The sequence below is a fragment of the Muntiacus reevesi genome, chromosome 2, assembly GCF_963930625.1.
Source record: "Muntiacus reevesi chromosome 2, mMunRee1.1, whole genome shotgun sequence".
Taxonomy (NCBI): domain Eukaryota; kingdom Metazoa; phylum Chordata; class Mammalia; order Artiodactyla; family Cervidae; genus Muntiacus; species Muntiacus reevesi.
In genome coordinates this window covers 123,125,123-123,151,612 of record NC_089250.1, presented here as the reverse complement: position 1 = coordinate 123,151,612, position 26,490 = coordinate 123,125,123, and the positions used below count along the sequence as shown (strand labels likewise).

The 26,490-nt window shown below is 45.9% G+C and overlaps 1 protein-coding gene across 4 annotated transcripts in view; it reads right to left on the bottom strand.

Moving 5' to 3' along the window:
• Positions 1-1,345: 1,345 nt before the first annotated feature.
• MARCHF8 (membrane associated ring-CH-type finger 8) overlaps positions 1,346-26,490 on the bottom strand; it is a 106,722-nt gene continuing 81,577 nt past the window's right edge. For 3 of the 4 annotated variants that reach the window (XM_065922797.1, XM_065922796.1, XM_065922798.1), the window contains 5 exons: positions 24,034-24,084; positions 10,492-10,574; positions 7,808-7,988; positions 5,710-5,857; positions 1,346-5,064 (listed from right to left, as the gene is read on the bottom strand). In XM_065922797.1, coding sequence (XP_065778869.1) covers positions 4,760-5,064; positions 5,710-5,857; positions 7,808-7,988; positions 10,492-10,574; positions 24,034-24,084 — 768 coding nt within the window. In that variant the 3' untranslated portion in view covers positions 1,346-4,759. Of the gene's footprint in view, positions 5,065-5,709; positions 5,858-7,807; positions 7,989-9,418; positions 10,265-10,491; positions 10,575-24,033; positions 24,085-26,490 lie in introns of all 4 variants that reach the window. The other variant, XM_065922800.1, reaches the window with a different exon arrangement.

The window sequence follows — 26,490 nt, the reverse complement described above, 5'->3', positions numbered from 1 at the left end:
TCTCCCGGCTCACCCACACAGTATGTTGGAGCAACCTTGGCCTCCCTCCTTTCATCTCCTGAGCACAGGTGAAACCAGGCACCCACCCTCAGCACTCCCAGCCCCAGGAGTGGTTTGCAGTCCCAAGACTGGAGGATCAACCACATAGGCATTATTCGGGGAAGCCCCGGCAGTGAGCGGGTAACAGGCAGGAAGGCCAGGGGTCTCCAAACGGAGGAAATAGGCTGCAAGTGTCAGACACTTTTTCTCTCTTAAGGCAGGAGGAAACAAATCAGTGTCGCACTTTTTCCCCTTCTCTATACAAATTTAAAAAGCAGTTTCTCTTAAAACTCTGTGTTACCATAACGACACCTGGCTCCACCCTAACTTAACTTTGCTCAAACTTTGAGCTAACCAATGCATTTTTATGGAAATGTTTGTTTTAAGATATGTTCATGTACTATGCATTTACCCCAACTGTCTTCAAGTCGGTTCCGCCTAAAGGCTCAGAACTAATTTGACAAACCAGTAGGTTATATTCACAGTGTTCTCATACATGTTAATGAAACTATTTCTTTGGTAATCTGCCTTTCTTCAAGATTCATGTCAATCATTCTATGGCCCTGGATGACTCACCTGGTGCCATTCTCTGAGTTTTGAGACATTTCCTTTCTTTAATTAGCAGACTGCTAGTAGCTGTATAACATCCAGCTAAAGACTAGCAGTGGGGTATTCTTTCTGCCCCCTTCTGATGTCTATGTCAGAAGCTTTCTCTATCTCTTTTATACTTTAATAAAACTTTACTACACAAAATCTCTGAGCGATCAAGCCTCGTCTCTGGCCCCGGATTGAATTCTTCTCCTCCAGAGGCCAAGAATCCCAGTGTCATTCGTGGTTCAGCAACAACCTTTCACCAGGAGCCAGGAAGTACAGCTAGGCTCAGCTATCGCCGGCAATCCTACCAGCCCTGCTGCACTTCCTCACTCTGCTGGACGGTATCAGTCAATGATTTAACAGAAATGAGGCCAGTTAAGCCCTGGACCGCTCCAGTGGTCATGGTGCCCATACACACCCTGAACTCAAGTCTGGCTTTCCTCAGCGCAGTGAGTCCAAGTAGGGTCCAGATATTTGGAACAAGCACACTTGTGAGAATGACTTCAGCTTTCACTCCCATGCTCACCCACTCTCCAGAACCCACTCTTTCCCACTGACCGCCAGCGTCTGGGGGATTCAGCCTCCCTTACAGGGACAGACCAAGGCTGCATGATCTTCTCTGATGCAGAAGCCAGAGGAAAGGGGATCAGACCACTGGAGGGGCTGCCAATATTCCCAGCTTCCTGGCAGGAAAACACTTGCATGGCAAAGCTCCTTTTTAAAGAAATGCTTTATTGCTGCAATTAGACACTCCGTGTATAGTACAAACACCCCCCCACCCATACAGAGAATTATTCAAGCAGTAATACTGAGAAACAGTGAACATACACAAAATGATACAAAACTAGACATTTAGATAACTAGAAAGTTTCTAAGTTGAGAAAAACTTCAAGTGTGAAGTGCCTGTTAGAAACTACACCACACATGCCAGTGTAAATTTGGTCTTTATTAACAATCAACATCCTATAAACATTGCATCTAAATAGGTGATGAGTTGCACAATTCCATTACTGTCAAAACAAAGACAAATGCTTTTGTTTCCCTATGTTTCAGTCTTTCCTTGGGCTAGAGATAGAAGCTGCAAACTTCAAATCAGATCCAAGAGGGAAAGTATCTCAAAAGTGGTTTGCGTCAGGCCAAATCCACACCATCGTGGATCTTTATCCTGTGTGCCCTATCCTCCTCTGGCTCCAGGGCCAACCACCAGTCAGGGGGGCAGCTCTACACGAGGCTTTCGGACCCCCCCAACTGCCTAGGGCCTGTCTATCTGTAGCCAGGTTAGGGGACACCTGCAGGATTTGAAACTGGACCCGTAAGATTGAAAAGAGTGGACCAAAGCAAAAAAAAAAAAAAAAAAGCAAGAGACAGTACAGGTCTGGAGGATGAAGAGATCTTTTATAATTTTCAGTAAAATTTTAAACTCAGGCACAAAAGTGCTTCAGTGGAACTACAGTTTGAGGGGAAGCAGAGGCCGAGTCAGAGATGGTTGGCTGGTGACACCCCAGGCTGCTTCCCTCTCCTCTTCGCCTGGCCTTCAGATTACCAGCCCTCCAGGCCCTGAGACCTGCAAGCTCACCCCACGTTTCTGTAATTTGTTCAGTCAGGTGCAAAACGATGAGGAAATGGGGAATAATTAACTCTTCCAGGAACCTAGAGGGCAAGCTGACAGACTAAAGGAACGCCTGGCAGATCCACAGCCCCCACTCGGCGGCAGCACAGTGCCACTTCACCAGGGCCTCGCACGTCACTCAGCCCCTGCGGCGGGGGGGCGGGGGGTTAGTGCTGAGACTAAGTTGAGGGTCAGAGGTGATCAACAGAACCCGCGAGGACAGAAGAAGGCAATGGGGAGCTGTGTGTGTGCCATTCCAGGAAAGAAAAGGAGGACACGGGGCGGACCATCCACAGGCAGAGGCTTTCAGGAGCCTGGCTGGAGGTGACGAGACGGTGTGAGAGAGCTTCCCGTGACAGCCTGGGTGGGCCATGGGAGCAACACAAGAGGGCTGGTTATGAAGTCACCTCTGCCACAGGTGGGGCGCCAGCCACACTGGCTGGGCTGTCCCGGGGCCATCCCCACCTGAGCACACTCTCCTCTCTACCAGAAGTCTCAGTGCTTTTCAGGGACAGCACAAGGAGCGCCACTGGGGAAAAGGGGAATGGTGCCCACTTAGAAATCTCTCTCAGTATCCCCTGACGACTCACCTGCCGTCAAGAGGGACAAGGGGTCTTGCCCGGGCAGTTCCTAAAGGGCACCGGCAAGCCAGACCTGGGATGTGGCTCTCCTGAGCGGACCATCTGTAGCTATTTGGTGTCCCCAGGCTGGGAAGGGGCGTAGGTAATTGCACTTTGGGGCACAGTGAGCTCAGGCACGCGCTGGATGTGGCCTTGGAGATGGAGAGGATGAGCTGACCTATTTCCAGGGGTGGGCTATGGCTGGATAGCACCTGCCAGGCCAGAGAAGCCATGGCAGGGCAAAGCCCTCCCCCAAGGGCTTAAGAACCTCCTGGCTTTCGAAACAAACCATAGGGCTTGCTTCCACGCTGAAATGCAAAGGAATCATCTTCTGTTTGCTTCCTACTCTAACAGGTTGGATGAAACACCTGAGGCTCAGAGGATGGCGGGCAGGACCCCAGGGCCTCCCACCCAAGACATCCAGAGAGCTGCCTGGAGAGTAAGTGCCTGGGCACACTCATCTCACACTGCAGAACTCCCTGGGCTATTTTTCTGGAGTTGACTCTCTTTTGCCTGGTATGATGAAACTGGTCTTTAAAAATAGAATTTTAAGCAGACCTTTTTAAAGGTACAAAGGCCATTTGATGGTAGTGATTTTGGTTTTATGAAAAAATGGTACAGGAGATAATCCCTGATGACAGAATGGACTGAAAGCAGGGCCAGGGGTTCAGTCCAGTTAAGGCGACAAATGGGCAGGGATGTGGCTGGGAGCAGGGACACGGTGGACCGTGGCAGTCTGCTGCTCACTCCTGGCCCTCAGCCCAGAGACAGCCCATCTGCCTCTCTGCTCTGGGCAGCGACCCACAGAAGGTGCCAGGAGCAGGGGCCCCTGAGAGTACCTTCAGCGTGTGCCCCAGCTGGGCGATACACGCCTACTCCTTCAGTGTGAAGTCAGCACAAACTGGAGAGGTCTGTCTGTAAAGGAATAGTTTTTAAATATTTCATTTTGTTCTGACGCCTCACTTCCTTTCATTTAGATCTCACGAACCCTTCTTCTTTAGGACTGACAAAAAAAGAAACGTTTAGGGCAGCCCGATGACATGAAGACTTGTCATAAAACAGGCTCAAAACCACAGGAATTACGCTCCAACTGCCATTTACCATCCAGTCATCCCCACAAAATGTTATGAAAAATGCCTCCGACCTGTTTGTTCTGCTTTACAAGTCCCTTTTATGGACACAGAGTGGAAATCACATTTCTTAGCATATATAAGGCAAAAAGGGTTTCAGATCTATTATAATGTCAAGGAGATAATCAGGGTCATGAAAGGAAGGTTTCTAAATGAGACGTTCTTTCAAATGTCAACCCCACGTGACACACGTATTACAAAATAAAGGTTCTCTTTTTGTAAAGTGCTTTGCTTTGCTTAGTGAATCACTCACCACCACGCACAGAGCACCACGGCCCGTCTGCTCGGGAACTGTCAGTGGCAGCCTCCCCGGACCCTGACTAGTGGTGGAGAAGCCTCTCCCCAAGGCTGGTCCTTCCCAACAGTTCACCGAGCGGGCAGGAGGCGGGGACCTGCCCACCAGAAGAGGCACGGCAGGGCCCAGGCACCACCTGCTCCTCTTCTTCCCTCAGGTTTGGCATCCTGTTCTCTCATTCTGCGCAAGACTATGAGCCAGAACCCAGCCAGCACCCCATCATGGTGTCACAGGCTCGTCCACCCTCCCTTCCTGTAGACTCGCTGGCAGAAGCAGAACCCAGCCAGGCACAGCTGACGTGAGGGTTTTCCAGGAGAGTCACTAAGGAGGGTTTAGAAAAAAGAGAAGCCATTAAAAATAGTCACCTGCCCAGTCTATGCTATTCAAGAACATAAGAAAATGTATACAATTGGCAGTAAACAATTTCCTTCGGCTGTTCTCAGCAGTTCAAGAGAACACAACCTCTGCGCCATCAGACGTGAATGATCTCTGCTCCAGTGTCTTCAGGTTCTGTGCAACAAGAAGAGTTTGTATCGGAATGACAGACTCCACGTCCATCTTTATTTTCAAAGCTGGGCTCTGTTAGTGCAGATTTTTCAAAAATATTCCTTTTGCTTGTTTCTGGACAGTTTTGGACATAGATTACTCTGTTATAAGCCTTGAGTCTCCTCCATAACTGTACGTACACTTTGCATTGAACGTACATGAAAAGAAGTCCACCAGTAAAGCCAATGGCCACAACCACCAACTTAGTCCAAAAGGGCCACTCTAGGATTCCTGGAAGGGAAAAAACCCAGTTAGCCTATCAGTAGACCTTATTCAAGACGTGAAGTAAATAAAGCACAGTTTCTGAATCTGTCGCAGTTGCAGATTCTTAACTCACCAAATCCAGTTTTGTTGGAGGAGGCATGGAAGAGCTCATCCATGCCCTTTCATTCTGTGCTTCCAAGGGGCATTCATGGAAATTCTCTCTCTCCATGATTTGATCTCTCCTGACTGGGTTTTTTTTCTTTTTTTAAAGTTTTTTTTTTTTTTTTTAATATGAACCATTTTTAAAGTCTTTTTATTCAATTTGTTACAATACTGTTTCTACTTTATATTTTGCTTCCTGGCTGCAAGGCATATGGGATTGATCTTAGCTCCCTGACCAGGGATCAAACCTGTGCCCCCTGCATTGGGAAGGCAAAGTCTTAACCACTGGATTGCCAGGGAAATCCCCTGACTGGGTTATACAAACTACCACCACAGCACAAGAAACATCCAAAAAGGATGTATGGTGCATCATAACTGATATCTCCCTCCAGAAGCCCAGACATTGGAGGTTGGACTTGGAAATCAACATGGAGTAATACCCCAATCCTAAGACCCACTGTGCCATTCAGGATACCCTGGCTGGGCACATCTTTCGTTCTGACCACGTACCTGTTGCCTGACCCTGCCTGATCTCCTCGGCGGTGCGGTCGATGAGCACATACAAGGACCAGACCACACAGGTGATGGCAATGACGTGGAAGGTCACGGAGCACATGATCTTCCTGCGCTCGCTGGACGTCATCTGCAGCTTCTCCCACTGGAAAGACAGCACAAAGATGTGAGGCTCAGGCTCCCAGGCCTCAGGGGCTATGACGGGGTGAGAGCTTTGTTGATGGCAAGACCGGCTTCCCTCCCCGCTACCCCTCGCCCAAGCTAGATGAATTTCCCCAGACACTGAGTCGTTCCCTTTAAACCACGTGGCTTCAACCAGGTACCAGGCTCTGGTATTCTGTCGACAGCCAACTTTCTATGCAATGAAGAGAAGCCAGGGTCGAGATGAGCTATGAGTCACCACCAGCAATCCAATCCCCCTGGCTGCTTATTCCTGCAAGCAGGCATTCACTGGCTTGATAAAAAGATTTTATGGTTTTGGTCCAGATGAAAACAGCATGTTGGGCCAAGACCCAGGTGGCACATTTCTGTTTCCCTGACTTGCTGACTGGCGTGAGTGAGGGGAAGAAGGGGGGCAGATGACCACAACACACTAGCAGATGGGTGGCCCTATGGCGTGAAGGTGATGGCGGGAGGCGCTCACTCTTTGATCCTCTGCTACTTTGGCAGCAACACCGTGAAATCGATGCTAAGAGTTCCTGGTACAAGCAGTCTGTCCCAGTCCCATCTCCTCTAGGAGCTCATTAATTTACTCCAAATAGCCAGATTTTCTTTTTCATTTACCGGTTTCCGAATCAGAAGAAAACACATAAAGGTAGAGAAAAAGAACAAGTGTGAACACTGCATATCCTCTGCCAGCCCTAGTTAGTCACAGCCTTTCCAGATGGTTCTATGCAGGATAAGCTGAAAGTAGAGCCTCGTGGACTACCTATATTGGTCACAGTGCCATAAGCCTCACTTGAGGGATCAGTCTAGAGTAAGGTACCTGATAAATGATAAGGCTTTTATGGGGAAAAGCGTTTTTTTTAAAGTAGCTTGGGCCTGTCTTCTCTAACATCTAGACTGCTTTCTGCTGTGGTGTGATACGGTATCTTCACCTGTTTCCCTCCTAAAACACTCCCCTGAGTTTCTAAGATACATTCAGTTTCAGCCTTTCACCCTCCTCTGAAATGCTCACCTACCTTTAGGTTGGATGCTTTCCTCTGGAGACAATGCAACCTTTCTAGACTCCTTTCACTTTCTCTCTAAATCTTAGTGATCTTTCAAGAACTGCTTCAACACCAAACATTCTATGATGCCACCCCACTCTGCTTCCCCAGCACTTCAATCCACAATGAACACTTCCTTCTCTGAATATCTGATATGCGCTGTCCCCATGGAAGTTAGCGTTTTACTGGCACATCAAGTGCTATTGCTTGATTATGTGACTCTCCCTGCAATTTACGTACTGAAGTTCTGAGATAAGAACAAGTCTTTTATTCTTCCAAACAAAACCTCTCCATATGCTAGGTACAAAGACACATAAAACAGCCAGTGTTTACACAGGAGGGGAGAGCCGGATGAGGCTCCTCTCAGAAAAATTAAGGATACAAGACCTGATGAGAGTTGTTTCATGTAATGCCTGTGGTTCCTTTCTTTTCCCATCTGCCCCCACCTCCTATCTAGCAAATATTCGTCACAAGTGTATAAAAATAAATTTAGTACATTAGGCTGTGTTTCGTGCAGGGGAGGCACTAATCTCCACAATGTGGTCCTAATTAGAGGCAAGGCCTGAATAGTTAATACATATAAAGTCTAATGCTGACTAAGACATCACAAAGCGGTGTGTGGTCAAGGGCCAAATGACTGATACAGACAAGCAAGCAGTCTTAGTTTCAAGGAAAAAGAAAACATGATCACTGAACGGTCAGAAAGAGCTTGTTCTTGAGAGAGTGGACTTGGAAATCGGTACCAGTAACATGAATGTACACACTGGCCTCCACTTCCGAAAGAAGTGAACACAGGTCGGCTGTGGCCCACCCAGCCCCAAGTGCTGACTCTTCAGGAGCTCGTCTCTGTGAGACTGGATCACCACCAAGGGCGGCCCCGCACGTACTTTTCTCAGCGGCTTCAGCTTGGTCTCCATGATGAACTCGTACTTGCACAGCTCACAGCAGCGCGTGTCAGAGCTCTTGATCCACTGCTGCAGGCAGGTCTGGTGCACGAAGTGGAGGCTCCCTGTGCAGTGGCAGGGCGTGATCAGAGGGCTCTCGTCATCCCCTTCACAGTGACAGATCCTGCAGCGGAAGGAAAGTCGATCCTTAGAAGGAGGGCCACACGACAGGGAAGACGACGCTTCAGTGGAAGGTCAGTCCACCCAAGAAAAATGTTCAGAAACAAACATCACAAAATGACTATAAGCACGAAAACATACAAACACAAAAGAAAACCGCTACTACAAACTAAAACTTTCTAGCTTACCGCACCAACACGGAAAGTCTGGATGGCATTTGGCATCAGAGAGGAAAAAATGATATAAGAAATGACAAAGCAGTCATTTGGGTAAGACTTTAGAACTTCACTATAAGGTGATTTTAAGGCAACGTGGAAGCATCTTCCAGAACTTATGACATTAAAATAATCAGAGGTAAAATTCCTGTGTAAAACAAAACCAGCACTCTACCTTTCAAAAATACCAGGAACTTGGAAGGATGATGAACATTGCTTGTTAGCTACAATCACTGACTTCACCTTCACACACCACACTACATATTCCCATCCTCTATCAGCAAGTAAACAGAGAAACCACAGAGCTTCTCCTGGACCTGAAAAACCATTATAAGATACTACCATTTCAATTCTTTTTCAGGACCACTCAGCAATGAGTGAGAAATTTAAATCATTATTTCTAAGGGTGCATGCAATAGGATGTAGGCACTAACCTCAAGAAATTTAACAGATTTTTGAGAAACAGAAGGGTCTTTTCCAGAAGCTGGAGAGCAGGTAGGGATACCTGGCCTAAAAGGAGCTGGGCTCTGGCCCAGGCCAGGCTCTCAGCTGTTTGTGTCTATGAGGGGGGTATCTGATCCAGCTGTTGAAAGAAATGATAATAGCTGATCCTGAGGGGACGCTGTGGAAAGGTTAGAATGGGGAAGAAGGCTAAGAGTGGTGACAAAAGGAAATTCTGAAAGCTTTTGGAGGCCTGACAAGGATGCTACACCTGGGAAGATAAAGTTGGGAAGTGGGTGAGGATCTGGGCAGAGGTGGCTGCATCCAAGTTAAAGAGAAGGAAGAAAGCAGCTGCTGGAGAACAGCCTTTCCCCCACACATGGTGCTGCAGGTGGAGCAGGGGGTCAAAATGAGGCCTGGAGGGGAAGCCAACACTTAACATCTAGACCATCAGGCTAGAAGACTGGAGGTACTATTCCTTCTTCCAATTTCTTTATGCAAAGGCTACTTATTTTTGGTTGAGAAGAGTCAGCTTGGCCTTTAATATGTGTAGCTTCTTCATCTTTTACCATCTATGAGACTATCTTGGGTACCCATATCATAGAAATTGGATTTTCAAATGATATCAATAATCTATCTTTCTGGAGAAAAATTATTCATCTGTAATTGTGTACAACTGCCTATACATTCTCCGGAAACTTCACATATTAAAGCAAGATGAGGCCGTGGAGCTATGGGGAGCAGAGGTGGCCAGGATGGTGGTTCTCGGCAAACCAACCTGCAGGCATCCCCTGATGTTGACACAGGAGAGATGCGGGGGCCCTTTTCAGAGGTGGGGGAAGGACAATCCAGATCACTGTCCTTCTCCACGGAGCAGAGGGGCGCCCGCAGCACCCTACTCTTCAGTTTTGCAGATGTGCTGTCCTCAAAGACATCGTCATCCCCCATCTCATCGGAGTAGAAGCCGGCACTCCCGGCCAGCCTGCTGGAGGACTTGGCGGGCTGTGGGCTGGTGGCACGGCTCTCCAGCTCGTGGAAACGGTGCAGGCTGCTGGTGCTCGAGCCGTGTGAGAGTGACAGCAGGTACCGCAGCAGCCTCCGGCTTCGGGACAGGGCCTCGCCATCCGCCTTCTCATCCAGAAGCAGGACATGCATGCCCCCCTTGCTGGCACCTGCTTCTGAGGCTGCTGAACGATTGGCAGAAAGGGATGAGACACAAGAATGCTTGGAACTGCCCAGGGCTTTGCGATTCAGTATTCTTCTTTCTCTCTGGTGGAACCTATTGGTTCTGAGACATGGGTCCTGAGGGAGTACCAGTTTCCCTTCAGAGCAGGTTCTCTCCACAAAGTCAAAACTTTCCAAGGTATCCCAGGCATTCTCACCCACATCGTTTAGGGATTTTGAGAACTTTAGTGTTCTTCTGGCTTTGGTATTCTTAGTAGGCTTCAAGGCCTGGACCCACTCTGAACGACAGGAATTTCTCTTTGACGCCTGCGCTGTGTCTTGACAGACAACTGTCACAGTGAGCCCTTGGGTCAGAGAACTCTGGCAGGGAGGAGCTTTCAAGACAACAGCAGATGGCACGGGACTGTGGTGACAACACTCAGAAAACACTGCACTGGAACTGCATGCAGAGAACAGTGGAATAAAAGCACAGAAAGTAAAAACAATATTAAAAGAGAATAGACATCAAAGTGAAGAAATGAGACTCGCATGGTAACCTGGTGAGCACACAGCACATAAAACCAGGCTGACTGTTCAGAGCAGAGGCATACGGAGAATCAAGAATCTGCAGACATTAACGCGTATTCCCAGGACGCACACGAGCCACGGCAGCGTGCAGAGTGTTACCTGCAGATGTCCTGATTGGAGGGCGTGACGGAAGTGCGAGCGAAGGAGGACACTGGAGCCGACGCCACCGAGGAGCCCCCAGCCTGCAACACATACCTCTGGTCAGTTTTTAGGGAGAGCCAGGGGACCACGAACACCTTCTCCTGAATGGCACTGGGTCTGCTGCTGCCCACTGCTCAGTGAGCATACTCGTGTTAGGTCCCTACGAGCCAAGCCAAGAACAGAACAAGCAGCATTCGTTTTTTCTCAGATGAAGGTAAAACTGTAGTCAAGAGTATTTGAGACCGTGGAGCAGCAGCATTCACCTTGTATGGATTCAACGGTCATTCATCTTCTAAGCATCTAAACTTAAATTAGTTCATACATAAGCCAAGAAACCAAGCACCACAGGTGCATGCAAATACAAAAGGAACGTGAGGTGCCTTCCCTGCCAGCCTTACTTCCCCCCAGCCAGCACTCTCTAACCCTGTATCTGGGGTCATCCTTGTGGAGGCTGGCAGGACACAAGAGCTCCTCCGCCCTCACCACCTGGCAGTGGGTCCACGAACTCCCAAGCCCCTGCCAGCACTCCTTACACAGAGGGGAGACTCCGTGAACATGCCAAACTTAGAGAAAAGACCTGGGAGGGTGAGGAAATACCATGGTGGAAAGAGAAGCAGAGGAGAGAAATAGGAACAGGGAGTACAGCCGAGTTGAGGTTGTACATCTACTGTTTAGGGCGTCCCCCAGCCTCCACTCCAGCCTCTGCAGGGCACAGCCTCAACAAGTCATCAAGACTGACCCCTGAGCTGCCTTGGCCCTCACAGCAGCAGGTGTGTTCTTCCCTCCTTAGGACAGTTGTTCTGAGGGAGCATCTGCTCTGTGCAACCTCAGGGGCCACGTGGAAATAGTACGGAGTCTGTTATCAAGGGCAAGCCAGCATCTCCTCCCCACCCTCCCCAGGCCCACTCAAAAGGCCCTCAGCCCTTTCCCTTGATTCGGGAAAGCCCCACTCTGGCCACCATTCCCCAACTGAGGCCAAGCCTCCACTCTTGCGAAGTGTCACCCCCAGGGCATATTCTCATCCTGGCACTGCAGCTAAGGAACCCCTGACTTGCATCACCAACTCCCCTGTTAGCATGTACAACAGCCTGGACAGAACCAGAGAGAACCGGCACTCTGCCTGAGGTTCATTGGACAGTGACTCCTGTTCCTCAACACGGAACTGAAACATCATCATAGACCCAAGTCAACCTAATGAAACTTGATCCATGAAGTTATACGTTATCATGGCACGTGTATATGCTAAAATTATGTAATATTACTCAACAAGCACATCTTCAGAGTCACCAAAGAATCCACATTTATTTTCTAAAAGCATTTTTGGTCAAAGTTCTTAAGAATCTAAAGTTTATTTGGAGCCAGAAAAATGACATTCCCCCAAATAATCTTGCACTACTTGGTTAAGATTCTTTCTAAAACAAAAGTGGGGGGTCCTCAACACTTTGCTACCACATTCCCATTGCATGAGCTACCCACTCCCCACAACCCTTTCTCCTGCACCCTCCTCCCAGACAGCTGTCATGGGCCCCTCTATTCTCCCGAAATGGGAACAGGGAGCCTTTACTGTTATATCACAGGAGGCGGGCTAAGGAGAACCACACTAATGTCCCTAGCTCCTACTATTGGCCTGGTCTCTAATATTCAGTCCCAACCCTACTCTGAGATGGACAGCCTCCTTGAACTTCTCACTCCCTTCTTTAACTTGTGAGGGTGACCAGTTTTGTTCAGTATCTGTAGGCGGGGCCAAAAGCCAGTCATGGTGTAGAGAAGGAGCCTCCCCAAGCAGACCTGGGAGGAAGGGAGGACAGGAAAGTAGGTGCGCATCCCTGTGCCTTCAGCTCTCATTCCTCAAGGCTGCTGGGTCAAGCTGAGTCACTCGGACTGAGGCAGAGAAGGAAGTGCCCTCCCCACGTGAGGAATGGCCAAGTACATGCTCATCCAGACACAAGGCAACATCTTGTCATCTCCTCCCCTGTTACATTCTGAGGACAGGAGCCTCATGAAACATACATACTGTCTATATTCTGAAAAGAAGGCAAACCCTGTGAAAGGAGAATTGGGTCTCATCTGTGGAATGAGATGCTCCCAGGGTCAGTGTCCTTGAGAGGAGGCAGGAGTCAGATGGGAAGCTGAAATCAAGACAAAATGTTCTCTTACTCCTGTTCTGAACCTCAAGTAATTCACATGAAAAAGGGACATCCAGGGTGACAATTCACATTATCCCAGGCCCTGAAGGGGGCAAGGCTTAGCAGTAGGAGGGAAGAGCCTCAGAGCGGAACAAAAACCTGCACTGAGGCGGCAGCCAGACTAGCCACACACTTGACATCGGTCATCCTCTCCCTGGGAGTCTCCTGTCTCAGATGTGCCATGGGGACTCCCACACAGTCGTGTCTGTGCTTGCAGTGGCCCCGAGACCCGGCTCTGCTTCTTCAGCAAACAGGAACAGCTCCAGCTGCCTCCATCTGTGCTCCTACCCTCACTCCATCCTCTCCGATCCCACAAAGGACAATTCTCAGCAGGTAACATCCAAGCCTCAACAAGCCTCCCAATAGCAGAGGTAAACTCTCCCTTCTTATTAGATCAGGAGGTTATGGGAAAACTGCTGCTTTACATACATACAAACCAACAAATGCCTTACCCTTCTCAAGAGCAAGAAAATGAGCAAGACTCACAGGGCCATCACAGCCCCTGGAGAGGTTCCTTCCATTATCAGCTAGAGAAGAGCACGTGATGAAGGTCAGGACCAGTCCTCGTGCAGAATGATCCCCGAGCACAGCGACAGCATCTTTCAAGAGCTCAACTTGTTGCTGGTATCAGGCTGAGTAAAATCTATCAATCTACCCACAAGGACTTAATGGTGACAATGAAATGAGGAAGACAGCTTCAAACACAGTTCCAGGGTCTAACCAGAGGAGTCTAGGTAAGTCAAGAGGCAGCAGTCCCCTCTCAGAGGCTCAGCCAATAGCTCCCTAGCTCCTCTGGACAGCAACAGCGAGTGGGGTGACGTGTGGGAGGTTGTGGGGCAGTGCTGGCTTAAGGGAGAAGGAGACTCTGTGCCCACACAACACCGGGGAACATACTTTCCCCTCCTTGAGGGAGGATCAGGCCACACACGACTCTGCAGTTACTGACAAAAGGTGTGAATGTTCATGATGAGATAATTCAAATGTGTTGAGAAAACTGAAGCCCTCTGTTCCTCAAGTTCTTTGTTGGTTCTCAAACAAGAGACATTCCAGTCATGAAAAAGAATGTAAAGCAATCTCACTGCAAAAAAATTTTCATAAAAATCCCCTTTTTTTTTAAGATGTTGTAATCAATTATGCCCAAATAAACCTCTGGATTCTGTCTAGGCCTAAATCCCAGTTGCTCTTATTTCTTAGGAATGACAAGTTTGTTTTGCTGTCCTCAAGTCACTTAATGGTGGCTTTTCTATCAATGCACTGTTCTAAATGATTTTATCAAGGCTGCCAAACACTTGTAGCAAACAGAAAACTTATCACATATCCCTGGTAGAAGTTGGCATGCCCCCCCACCTCTGTTTCCCTTTAAGAGAACAAACGACCACTGGCAGGCCTGTCATAACAGACTCAACACGTAGTGTTCTCAGTCCCTGGAAGGAACTTAGCAATTTGACGCTGGAGAGGACTTCCTCCCTGAGGGACACCAGCTGTACCTTCCCTCACCCTAACCTTCCCCACATGCTTTTTGCTTCACTTCCTTCCCTTGCTCCTTTTACTACATTACATCCCAACCTCCCTCTCGGCCACTTCCTCCTCCTTCTCTATTGCAAAACTCCACTGGGCCCTTTTTCATTTACCAGCAAAGCTATTTTTAATACATTTTGTGCTCTACTAAAAGTGAATCCGTCCATCTGATTTTCATCAATAGGTGTAGGACCACAGGAAATGGTCTGGTTGGGCCTGCTTTTTAAGCCAGAAGGAACTTGAGAAAGGACTAGAGAAGGAGGGCAAGATACAGAGGGCTTGTGTTTACAACGGATCTCAAATTATAACATATCAAGCAATGACTTAATCAAAAAATGGGAAAGGAAATACAGACGGCTCTTACAACATAAGAAGATACTTAGCCTTTCTCACAATGAGAAATACAAATTAAAGCTCAAATGAGAAATGCCATCATTAACAAGAGTTTTTAAAAAAATCAAATACCCACATTGGCAAAAGTATGAGGTAACAATCACTCTCACACATTGCTGGTGTGAAAGCAACCTGGTAAACCTCCCACCTAAGATGGCAATTTGACAATTTCGCTCGGAATTACAAATGCATGCAAACTTTGTCCCAGCAACTCTTCTCTTAAGAATTCATCTTTATACATATGCACAAAAAGGTTTGTACAAAACTGCCTGGGAGCAAAGGGCTGGCATAACCTCATTGCCTGTGGGCTTGGACCTGAATGTCAATACTAGTGTAGCAAGTCACTGCACTACTATATTTCTACCAAAAAAACAAAAACCCAAAACATCAAAATCAATGTTCTAAGAGCCATGTATATTTCTTCCTTTAGAAGAATATGGCTAAATTAAGAAAACATGTTACATTGTCAGCACAGACATTTTGGAAGTGAAAAGCTCTGACAGCTACCAAGAAAGAGGTTTTTTCTCCACAAAGATGGCATTTGCCACCTGTAACAGATTGCTACTGTCCTGTTAACAAATTACCACAAACTTAGTGGCTCAATATCACAAATATGTCATCTGACCCACAATGCAATGGGACCCTCTGCTCAGGGCCTCCCTTCTTTGCAGAGGCTCTGGGGAAGAATGCACTCTCATGTTCATTTAGGCTGCTGGCAGAAGGCAGTTCCCAGCAGCTTTAGGACGGAGGACCAATTTACTTCCTAGATGTCAGCCAGGGGCTGCCTGCATTCCCCATCCATCCTTCCTCATATTCAAGCCCACTCTTGCTTCCAGTCTCTGCCGCCAGGCAGGGAAAGCTCTCTGCCTTTAAAAGCTCACGTGATTCCTTTTGTACAATGATCTTGTCAGCAATATCTCTCATCACAGTGACAAGCTTCGGGCATCAGGGTGAGACATCTTGGGTGGGGAGGGGTGGCACTTTAGAAATTCTGCTTACCAGACCACCTTACCTTTACTTTCTGCTCAGGAAGTTACTAAATGCTTCTGCCCTCCTGCCCTCAAAGCAGGAGATAGAGATCGGGTCCTTACTGCCACTCAGCAAGTCTGACTTCAAATAATAAAACCAAATAGCATCTCACTTGGTGTTTAGACACTGCAATGTACAAACTGAGACAGCATTTCAGCAAGCTTTCTGCTTAGCACAGAAGTTTCTCTGTGAAAAGAAATGCTTCATTCTGAGAGATTCTTGATTTCTAAAAATAAACACCCAGTTGTATTCAACTTCCAAAATGATCTACAATTAAAGGACAGGCCAGTTCTGTGGCTGCTCTGGATAAATACATGTTGACTCCTGATGAAGGGCTGTGCCAAGAATGAGCTTTCTCGATAGCAATTAATTAAAACTGACCATTAAAAAAGTCAATATAGAATATGTACAATATAGAATTCATGGAGGAGAGTGTACTGAATTCTAAAATGATTTCCATCACAAATGACTCTCAGTATTGTCTAGTGAGTAGCACAAACACTGAATTCTTTTCTTTGGTGGCCTTTTAGAGAGGGTTGGAATTACGTGAATAACAATATATCCCCAGCATAATGAGGGGCCTATGTCACAGCACTGCTAGAGGGAAAGCAACAGCTGAAGGGGCTCTATCATGGCCCATCTTACAAAGCAGGTCTTTAAGCTACTGTTGGGAATCTTGCTAATATAACTTGTTTTCAATAAATTACATTGAAGGCAATCGTTTCTGAGCAAAGATGGATTTACATTCCCAGAAGCTCTAATTGTAACCATTTAAAGACCCTCAAAGTCACCAGAGATCAAATTGCCAACATTCGCTGGATCATAGAAAAAGCAAGAGAGTTTCAGAAAAACATCTATTTCTGCTTTATTGACTATGCCAAAGCCTTTGACTGTGTGGATCACAACAAACTGGAAAAATCTTAAAGAGATGGGAATACCAGACCACCTGGCCTGCCTCCTGAGAAATCTGCATGCAGGTCAAGAAGCAACAGTTAGAACTAGACATGGAACAACAGACTGGTTCCAAACTGGGAAAGGAATACGTCAAAGCTATATATTGTCACCCTGCTTATTTAACTTATATGCAGAGTACATCATGAGAAATGCTGGGCTGGATGAAACACAAGCTGGAATCAAGATTGCTGGGAGAAATATCAATAACCTCAGATATGCAGATGACACCACCCTTATGGCAAAAAGCAAAGAAGAACTAAAGAGCCTCGTGATGAAAGTGAAAGAAGAGAGTGAAATAGTTGGCTTAAAACTCAGCACTCAGAAAACTAAGATGATGGCATCCAGTCCCATCACTTCATGGCAAATAGATGGGGAAACAATGGAAATAGTAACAGACTTTATTTTGGGGGGATCCAAAATTACTGCAAATGGTGACTGCAGTCATGAAATTAGAAGACGCTTGCTCCTTTGAAGAAAAGCTATGACCAACCTAGACAACATATTAAAAAGCAGAGACATTACTTTGCCAACAAAGGTCTGTCTAGTCAAAGCTATGATTTTTCCAGGAGTCATGTATGGATGTGAGAGTTGGACTATAAAGAAAACTGAGCACCAAAGAACTGATGCTCTTGAACTGTGGTGCTGAAAAAGACTCTTGAGAGTCCCTTGGACTGCAAGGAGATCCAACTAGTTCACCCCAAAGGAAATCAGTCCTCAATATTCATTGGAAGGACTGATGCTGAAGTTGAAATTCCAATACTTTGGCCACCTGATGCAAAGAACTAACTCATTTGAAAAGACCTTGATAGTGGTAAAGATTAAAGGCGGGAGGAGAAGGGGACGACAGAGGATGAGATGGTTGGATGGCTTCACCGACTCAAAGGACATGAGTTTGAGTAAGCTCCAGGAGTTGGTGATGGACAGGGAAGCCTGGCGTGCTGCAGTCCATGGGATCGCAAAGAGTCGCACACGATGGAGCAACTGAACTGAACTGAACTGAAATCACCAGAAATACCATGGTAGAAGGGCTGGGTTTCCGAGTCATTTACTACTCAAAAGGACCCTTTACTATTACAGACTTCCTTTAAGTATTTAACTTTTCAAATATAATTTAAATACATTTTTATTTCCAATAATTCTTGGAGAAAATTCTGAGGTGGTAGCAAAAGCAGTGGCTTTTGACTCCAAAGTCCTCAGTCTGTGTGTGTTCTGGGGCTACCCGGCTAAGCACACCACCTCCCAAGAGCACACCAACTGGCACAGGAATTTAATTATTTAAAAATCAGGTCAATAATCCATAGGGCTGCTATGAGGACCTTATAAAATCAGAGATGCAGAAATGTGACACACCATTCTCGGAAAGCCTCCATTGAGAAGAAGGCTTCCAGCTATACTACTAACCGCTGCTTACTGGTCTGCAGAGTGAACCTGCAGGTGTTTCTGTGATGAAATGCCCCCATTCCAACAGGCTACCACCGTCTACTCACTTGGGATGAAAAGAGTTTCTGCTCAGGCTACTCACCTGTCAGGTAAACCTTTGCCCTGGGAAATGCAACTGAGAGGAACTCAGGAGACAAGAAGATGAACTCAAACTTAATGCTAAGGCTCTTCCTCTAAAGTCAACATGTTAGGTAACAAATGAAATCAGTAATCTCTTTAAGCACATGTCCTCCCCAACCCAAAATCTAAAAGAATATTCAGAGACTGCCTGAAACCCCACAGCTGCCTCAACATCCAGGCCCCGCCTCCCTCTCTGCCCTGCGATTCGGCATTGGCCACCACCTAGCACGTCACCCCCTCCTTCCTCCTCCTGGGGGTGCTCTCACACGCCACCCAGCATGACCGGCCCTTCCTCGAGTTTCTTCTCAAAAAAGGCTTTCTGGGAGGACCCTGAGGAGTCGGGTGGGGAGGGAGGTGGGAGGGGGGATCGGGATGGGGAATACATGTAACTATATGGCTGATTCATGTCAATGTATGACAAAACCCACTGAAATGTTGTAAAGTGATTGGCCTCCAACTAATAAAATAATATTAAAAAAAAAAAAAAAAAAAAAAAAAAAAGGCTTTCTGCCCCTATTATTCACTATCTATGTACCCTGTTCACTTCTTTCCTGGCACTGTCAAGGTTTATAAAAGACGTTACTAGAACAATACATTCACTCAGAAGTTGCTGCTATTTAGTCGTGCATGGTGCCTTGCACACAGGAGGTGTAAAATGAACACTTGTTGAATAAATAAAACAAGGACACTCTGGAGCAACCGCATCTCTATTAATACGTCTAAAACAGAGGTTCTCAAACTAGTTGGTCTCAGGGTCACTTTACACACTAAAAGAAAAAAAGAAAAATGAATGAGGGCCCCAAGGAGTGTGTGTTTATGTAGGTTACATCAACCAAAGATTGGAAATTTTTAAAACACAAGACTACCAGCACACATTCTGTTAGTGACAGGCAGAAGATACCATCTTGCATGCCACTCAGACTCTAGAAACTCCTCTGTACACTTGTGAGACAGTGAGAGTAACACAAGCAAATCATGTCTTCATATTATTATGAAACCAGCTTTAGCCTGGTCCCTTGCTCCACCAGGGGGTCCAGAACAAAACTGAAAACTGTTAGTCTAAAGCTATAGCCAAAAACTCAACTGTAACAAATCAGGAGGAAAAAAAAGAAAATAGAGTCAGTCAATTTGTGCAAAAGGAGAGCCAAATAGCAAGACATTGACCATGGAGCTTCATCAGGACCCAAAGTGAGTCTACATGGTATTCATGATGCACATGAAGCAGGCTATCACCACTTGATGCCATTAACCCTGCCAATTCATTCTCCTTGTTTCTATTCAATGAAATAAGTACACTGTCTTTGAGATAGCTGCTTTCTTCAGTATAAATTGAGAAAGGCACATCTGCCTTATACTTAACCCATAGGTCTGAGTAAACTGTCTATCACTGGTTAACTCTGTATTTAGAAACAGAGAGAAGAACTTGGCTGTGACAATCAAATCAAGGTGTGTGGCCAGCGAGTCATGACCCTAAGGCTGTGTTTACATCTGACATGTGACAACTCCTCATTCCTATCTAATGGCAACATTAACAGGAAAATATTAAATGCTCAAATTCACTGAAATCTGCTTGCCAAACAACAGAACAGCTATAATTTTAAGTGTTCATTAAATATGTCCAATCTGACTTCTCCCCAGGAATATGTGATTAACCAGAGGCAGGCACATGATTCTTGAGATATCTGAATAAAATTATACAGAGCTCTAAAATATTCTGCTGGGTACCAGCCTTTGGAAACTGCCAGAGCTTAGTAACCTCACCTCGCTGCAGGAGGAGGAGGCACATATGTTCCAGGCTTCATGAGCAATGCGCAGCTTGCCACTGCCATCTCCCCATGGGAAGCACGGCTAGTCATGAACTTGTTCAAGAAATTGTGTCACCTGGACCAAATCCAGTTCCCAGAGTTGAATGAGAATGCTTCCCTCGGGGTAAACTAATGCCGTGTCTGGGTGCTGCGCTTTTCTGCATATAAGTCTCCCAGAGAGGTGTCAGCAGAGGCTCGAGGAAGTACAGCCCCCACAGTGAACCTGGCCTAAGCTGATTCCATGTATCTTAAAAAATTTCATTAGGACAGAGTGAATTCAAGCCTCCTCAAGGAATCCCAATCTTCCTCTAAAGGATTTCTGTTCGAAGTAAAGTGGTCCTCAGGGCTTCCCTGGTGGGTCAATGGTAAAGAATCTGCATGCCCATGCAGGAGATGAAGGTTCAGTCCCTGGGTCTGGAAGATCCCCTGGAGAAGGAAATGGCAACCCACTCCAGTATTCTTGACTGGGAAATCCCGTGGACAGAGGAGCTTGGCGTGATACAGTCCACTGGGTCACAAAGAGTCAGACATGACTTAGCAATTGAACAACAACATGCTAAGTTGCTTCAGTCATGTCTGACTCTGTGTGACCCTATGGACCATAGCCTGCCAGGTTCCTCTGTCCATGGGATTCTCCAGGCAAGAATACTGGAGTCTGGTTGCCGTGCCTCCTCCAGGGAATCTTCCTGACTCAGGGATCCAATCTGCTTCTGCCTCCTGCACTGACAGGCGGGTTCTTTACTACTAGCACCACTTGGGAAGCCTTAAACAGTGATCCTCACTGGAACAGCCCCAACCAACACAGCCCCAGGGTTTACAGGTACCTGCAATTGGATGGGTGAGATAGCCATCACTCCTACTGACTAAGGTTGCAAATACCTTCCTTTTATCTCTACCTAAAGCACTGGATTTCCCAAGGAGGTGACAGACCAGTTTTCTACTACAGTGTAACCTCATCCCGGCCAGCTGCTTTCAACCCTCTACATCCACATCCCCTCCTCAGCCAGATCTTCCCTGAACAGCCCTTCCAACTCTGGGGCCTCATCATTTTGTACCTTAGCCGCTTTACTTTCCCATTCATGATTCTGCCTAAAGGTATTTTATGGACATCTGCTTATTCCTCTCTCCTCTGTTTAGTTCAGCATTCAAAGCATAATGTCTGGCACAGAGTTATGTGCGGACAAAATCTGAACTCATGTAATACTCCTAAACACCGCACTGGGCCTCCTTGTACACCTTACAGTTGAGGGTACTTTATGCCAGGTGATGAGACAGCTTGCAGGTGGGGGGCAGTGATGGTACACTACCCCTGGACAGGGAGTCAGGTCATCTCACCCTTACATGGTAGGCGTTCCAGGAGCAACTTCTGTGACCACCCGAGTCCACCCGAAGGCCATGTCATACTTGGGCGCATTCCCCCACCAGCTCGTGCTCCAAGTAACCCAGGAGTGATGGCCACCAGTCAGAGGCTGCCCATCACTCCGACAGCAGAGACCCACTTCACTCCCTCCCTTCTCTCCAACACAAAGCCTCCCAAATCCCACTGTCTGTCAGAGCTCTAGTTCACAAAGGGCAGAATCAGCACCAGTGGGGGTTGATAGAATAAGAGTTTAGGTGCATGACGAAGAACATTTTGTAAGCTTTCTAATAGGAGTGTAACGCAGACTGCACATGACTGACTGACACGGGCAGACCACCCTGAAACCAGGGTACAGGCCGAGTTGGCAGGAAAAGTCTCGACAAAGACAGAATCTCAGGTAGCATAACCTGTCCACAGACTGACCTTCCCTTCTATCATGGCTGATGTATTGTTGCTCACAGATGTTGCCAGGGACCCAAGCTCTTTCTGCTTCCTTTGTGCCATCTTCCTTGGCACACTGTCATCCTCTTTGACACCTTATGGTCTTGGGGTGGGAGTTGGACCTTAGCTGACGCTGTAGCTTATGCAGTCTGTCAGCTGAGAGTGACTCTTTTCAGCCAGAAGGCAAAAGCTTTCCCAGAAGCTCCACTCAGTTGCCTGACTTCTGCTTACATCTCACTGGTGAGAACTGGATCACAAGACCACTGCCAGCTGGAACATGGCTAGGAAAAGGAGGGCAGAGAGGGTGAATCAGCCAGCCAACAGCACCTGATCACCTGTGAGATAGTCAGTTGGGTAGTCTGTCAGGAGTACGTCAGATGCTCGGGGTGACCCCAGAGCCTAATTTTACTCATCAAGAAATTAAAGTTCAGAGGAGTGTCCTTACTCAAAGTCACATGTCTGGTAAACCTTTGTTCACCTTACCCTAAAACCCTCACCGAGTAACTCTCAGAAGGCCCACACCCCAGGTCTGTGCCAAGCCCATAAAATGTTCCTCTAGACACTGTTGGAGAGTTGTGTCTAGAGGAACATTTTGGACAGCTCCTTCAAAAAGTCAGAAGTCAAAACTGGCCATTTCACTCTGACAGTAATGATGTACCACTGCACAGTTCTACAGCTCCTGCATTCCTGGCTGAAGGAACAGCAAAGAAAAGGAGGTTGGAACAGCAGAGAGTATTCACTGAAAGGTATTTATATGAGGTGGCTAAAGCCACCCCCACTGATCTGGGGGAAGGCTTCCTAGGCGGCACAGTGGTAAAGAACCTGCTTGCCAATACAGGAGACATAATGAGATGCGAATTCAATCCCTGGATCAGGAAGATCCCCTGGAGAATGAAATAGCTACCCACTCTGGTATTCTTGCCTGGAAAATCTCACAGACAGAAAAGCCTGGGGGGCTATAGTCCATGGGATCACAAAGAGTCGGACAAGCCTGAGTGACTTTACACACACACACAGGTCAGCAATGAACCAAGAAGCACTCTGTAAACAGTGTTCAGGCACACTAAGCACTATGGATTTCCTTTTTATGCAAAATTCAGTGGCAGAATGCCATGGTCAGATCACAAGCATGCCTAAGAACAGACTGATTAATGTCTTAAAGGGTTTTCTACTCTTAATTCCAAAGTATAATACAGAGTGATCTGAATAAAAAACATTTAGCATATAATGTGACTATTTTAAAGAAATTAAAGACCTGAGGCAGCAGGCCAGGTTTTGCCATACTGTCCAGACCTGACATAGACTTGGGGAGAAAGTCCACCTTTGCCAGGAACCTTCACAGACATACATACACGAACAAGGGGTGGGTCGGAGCCTGTGTCTGGGCTGAGAGATGAGCAGGGCATGTGAGCAAGCTCACGGCATGCGAGACACTGTCTGTAGGCTCTGGGGTCACCCCGAGCATCTGACGTACTCCTGACAGACTACCCAACTGACTATCTCACAGGTGATCAGGTGCTGTTGGCTGGCTGATTCACCCTCTCTGCCCTCCTTTTCCTAGCCATGTTCCAGCTGGCAGTGGTCTTGTGATCCAGTTCTCACCAGTGAGATGTAAGCAGAAGTCAGGCAACTGAGTGGAGCTTCTGGGAAAGCTTTTGCCTTCTGGCTGAAAAGAGTCACTCTCAGCTGACAGACTGCATAAGCTACAGCGTCAGCTAAGGTCCAACTCCCACCCCAAGACCATAAGGTGTCAAAGAGGATGACAGTGTGCCAAGGAAGATGGCACAAAGGAAGCAGAAAGAGCTTGGGTCCCTGGCAACATCTGTGAGCAACAACACATCAGCCATGAACCATTCACCTCCAGACATCTTGTCATCAGAACCACATAAATCCATGATTATTTAAGTTAGTAGAACTGTTGATTTGTTACTGTCTCTCAAATGCATTCCTAATTGAGGTGACAGATTCTCTGATAGCTCTCTGAGAATTCTTTTACCTGAAAGTAAATGATTTCTACCGGAAGAAATAGGGTTTTCTTCTATTACTCACTCCCCTCAAACACATGCTCAGAACTGCCTCCCTAGAAAAATATGACTGTTACATACCTCACATATAATCTGGTTCCAGAGCAGATTAAAGCAAGGTATTGAGATCTTTATGTCTTGAAAAGAGTATAAAACACATGCCAGGTATAAATATAAAAGAATATAAAAACCCCAAGTTACAAAAATAACATATTTCAGAGGCACCCTACCTTAGAAATGTTGCTTGAATGACTCATGGAATGTCCCAAAGTCTTCTCATTCTGCAAGAGAACCAAACAGGTTTACTTTACCTAAGGCATCAAGTTTTGATTAAAATGGGCAAACAAGTAACTGGACATAACAATTCTACCAACAAATTGTTCCCTCAATTAGAATTTGCTGTGCACCAACTACTGTGTACAGGGCCAGCTATTAGACACTGGAGAATTTGGCAAATATGAATAAAACAAGCCTTTTCCCTGAAGGAACTTATTAATAAGAAAAGGACAGGAATTTAGAGCTAACTGTAAAAATATGAGAGCAATACGTATCTTAAGAAGCATTCAAGAGGAGGTTCAGAGGGGTTAAACTGTGTCTTCAGTTGTGTATGATGTGGTCCATGCGATGAGGAACTGCCATAAGACAGGGACAAAAGACCCTAACAAAGGATGGCTGAAAAGTGCTAATACTCTGCAGGGACACTCCACAGCTCACACCTACTCCCTCAAGCCTATTTCTCTTCCTGGATTAGCGAAAACAGAGTCCTGCTAGTCTCCTCTCTCTCACTCTCCTCTACCTTCAAGTTACAAAGTCTTTTTATCAAGTGCTTCCCCACCAGTGCCTCTCAATCTCAAATCCCATCTCTGTTTCTACTGTCAATGCCTTTACGCTCCCTTCATTTCTTACTTGGAATTCTTGAATAACTTTCCTTCTGGTCTTTCTGCTTTTAAATTGACCTCCCTGATACATAATTGTTATAGACTGAATTGTTACCCCGCCCACCTCCAATTATGTTGATGCCCTAACTCTAAATATTGAGAATGTGACTACATTTGGAGATGGAAGTCTTTAAAGAAGAAACTACTAAAATGAGGCCATTAGGGTGGGCCCTAAAGCAATATGACTGGAGTCCTTATAAGAAGAGGAAATTAGGACACAGATACACGAACACAGAAGATGTGGGGAGAAGATAGCCATTTATCTACATATTAAGAAAAGAGGTCCACAAGAAAAACCTAACCTGTTGTTGACACCTTGATCTTGGACTTAAAACTTCCAGAACAATAAGAAAATAAACTCCTGTTGTTTTAACTATCCAGTCTATGGTACTTTGTTATGATATCCCTAGCATATGAATACAGCAATATTCCACACTATAAAATTGTAAAAAAAAAAAAAAAAAAAAATGAATACAGTAACTTTCCCTGCATCCACTCAGGCTTGCTCCAAATCAAACGAGCAAAAAAAAAAAAAAAAAACTACTGGAAATGGAAGAGATGATCTTATGTGTATTTTTAAGATTATCTATTCTCCATTCAGTTCACATGCCAGAAAATAACCACAGCAAAGACCACAAAATGCTGAGATGGAGGCAGAATTCTTTTGTCATAAGGAAGTACAAAGGGGCGGGTAGATCATATAAAAACTCCTTTGAGGAAGAGCTGATTCCATTCCACTACGGTTCTCCTTCAAGAAAGCTGGCCACCAAGAAAATTCTGATTTTCTCCTTCCCCTCAATCCATCAAGTCACAGACTGCTTTGACTTTCGCACACTTTGCTTCTGTACACTTGGTATCACTAAAATGATTCTGAAGAAACGTTTCAAGACCTCACAAGTAGCCTGCCACTCAGCACATGTTTTGGCAATACTGTCTTGTCTTCATAGTAGTGTGTTTGTGTAATTTGGGGAATGATTTTATTATATTCTCCCTTACTTTATAAATCTGAGTACAAACAGAAGTTCATATCTCTTAAATGTAATACAACATGACAATGTTATTAAGTGTTTAGTTTCATGGACTGTTTCTTGGTCTTAAGCTCATCACTTAGCTAGCTATAAAGGAAAAGAATAAAATTATAAACAATGTTCAAGGTGTTGGCAATATATCACCAATATCTATTTTTCTGGAAAATGAGAGTCCACATGAAACATAAATCTACAAACATCGAAGTTTCATTCATGAGTCAAGAATGCACTAGGGACAAACACAGGACACTGCTGCAAATCCAACTTAAAGGCTCAACTACTGGCAATTTACTACTAAATTTTAAATTAGTCTACTATATTAAAACAAAGATACCATATGCTTTGTATTATTTGTACAGAAAATCAATTATAACTGCTATCAAATTACCTGCCACCTTACAAGAAATAGCCAGTTTAATACCATATGGAAATCTACAGAGAAGTTCCAAGCGGCAATAATTCATGTCCTAGACCTTCCCAACATCCATTATTACATAGAGAATGGTACCGAGTGGGGAGAGCCTAGCTGTTAAGCTAGGTAACATTATAAATCAAGATTGAGATCTAAAAATTGCTCTTTACCTTATGAACTCGAGAAATAACCTTAATGATGCAAACTTTATCCTGTTTTCCTTGTTAGAACAATTCAGTATTCTACAGGGTAAAAACAAATAACTAGCCCCAGAGCACCGAAAGATAACAGATGTTTTAAAGCCTCGAT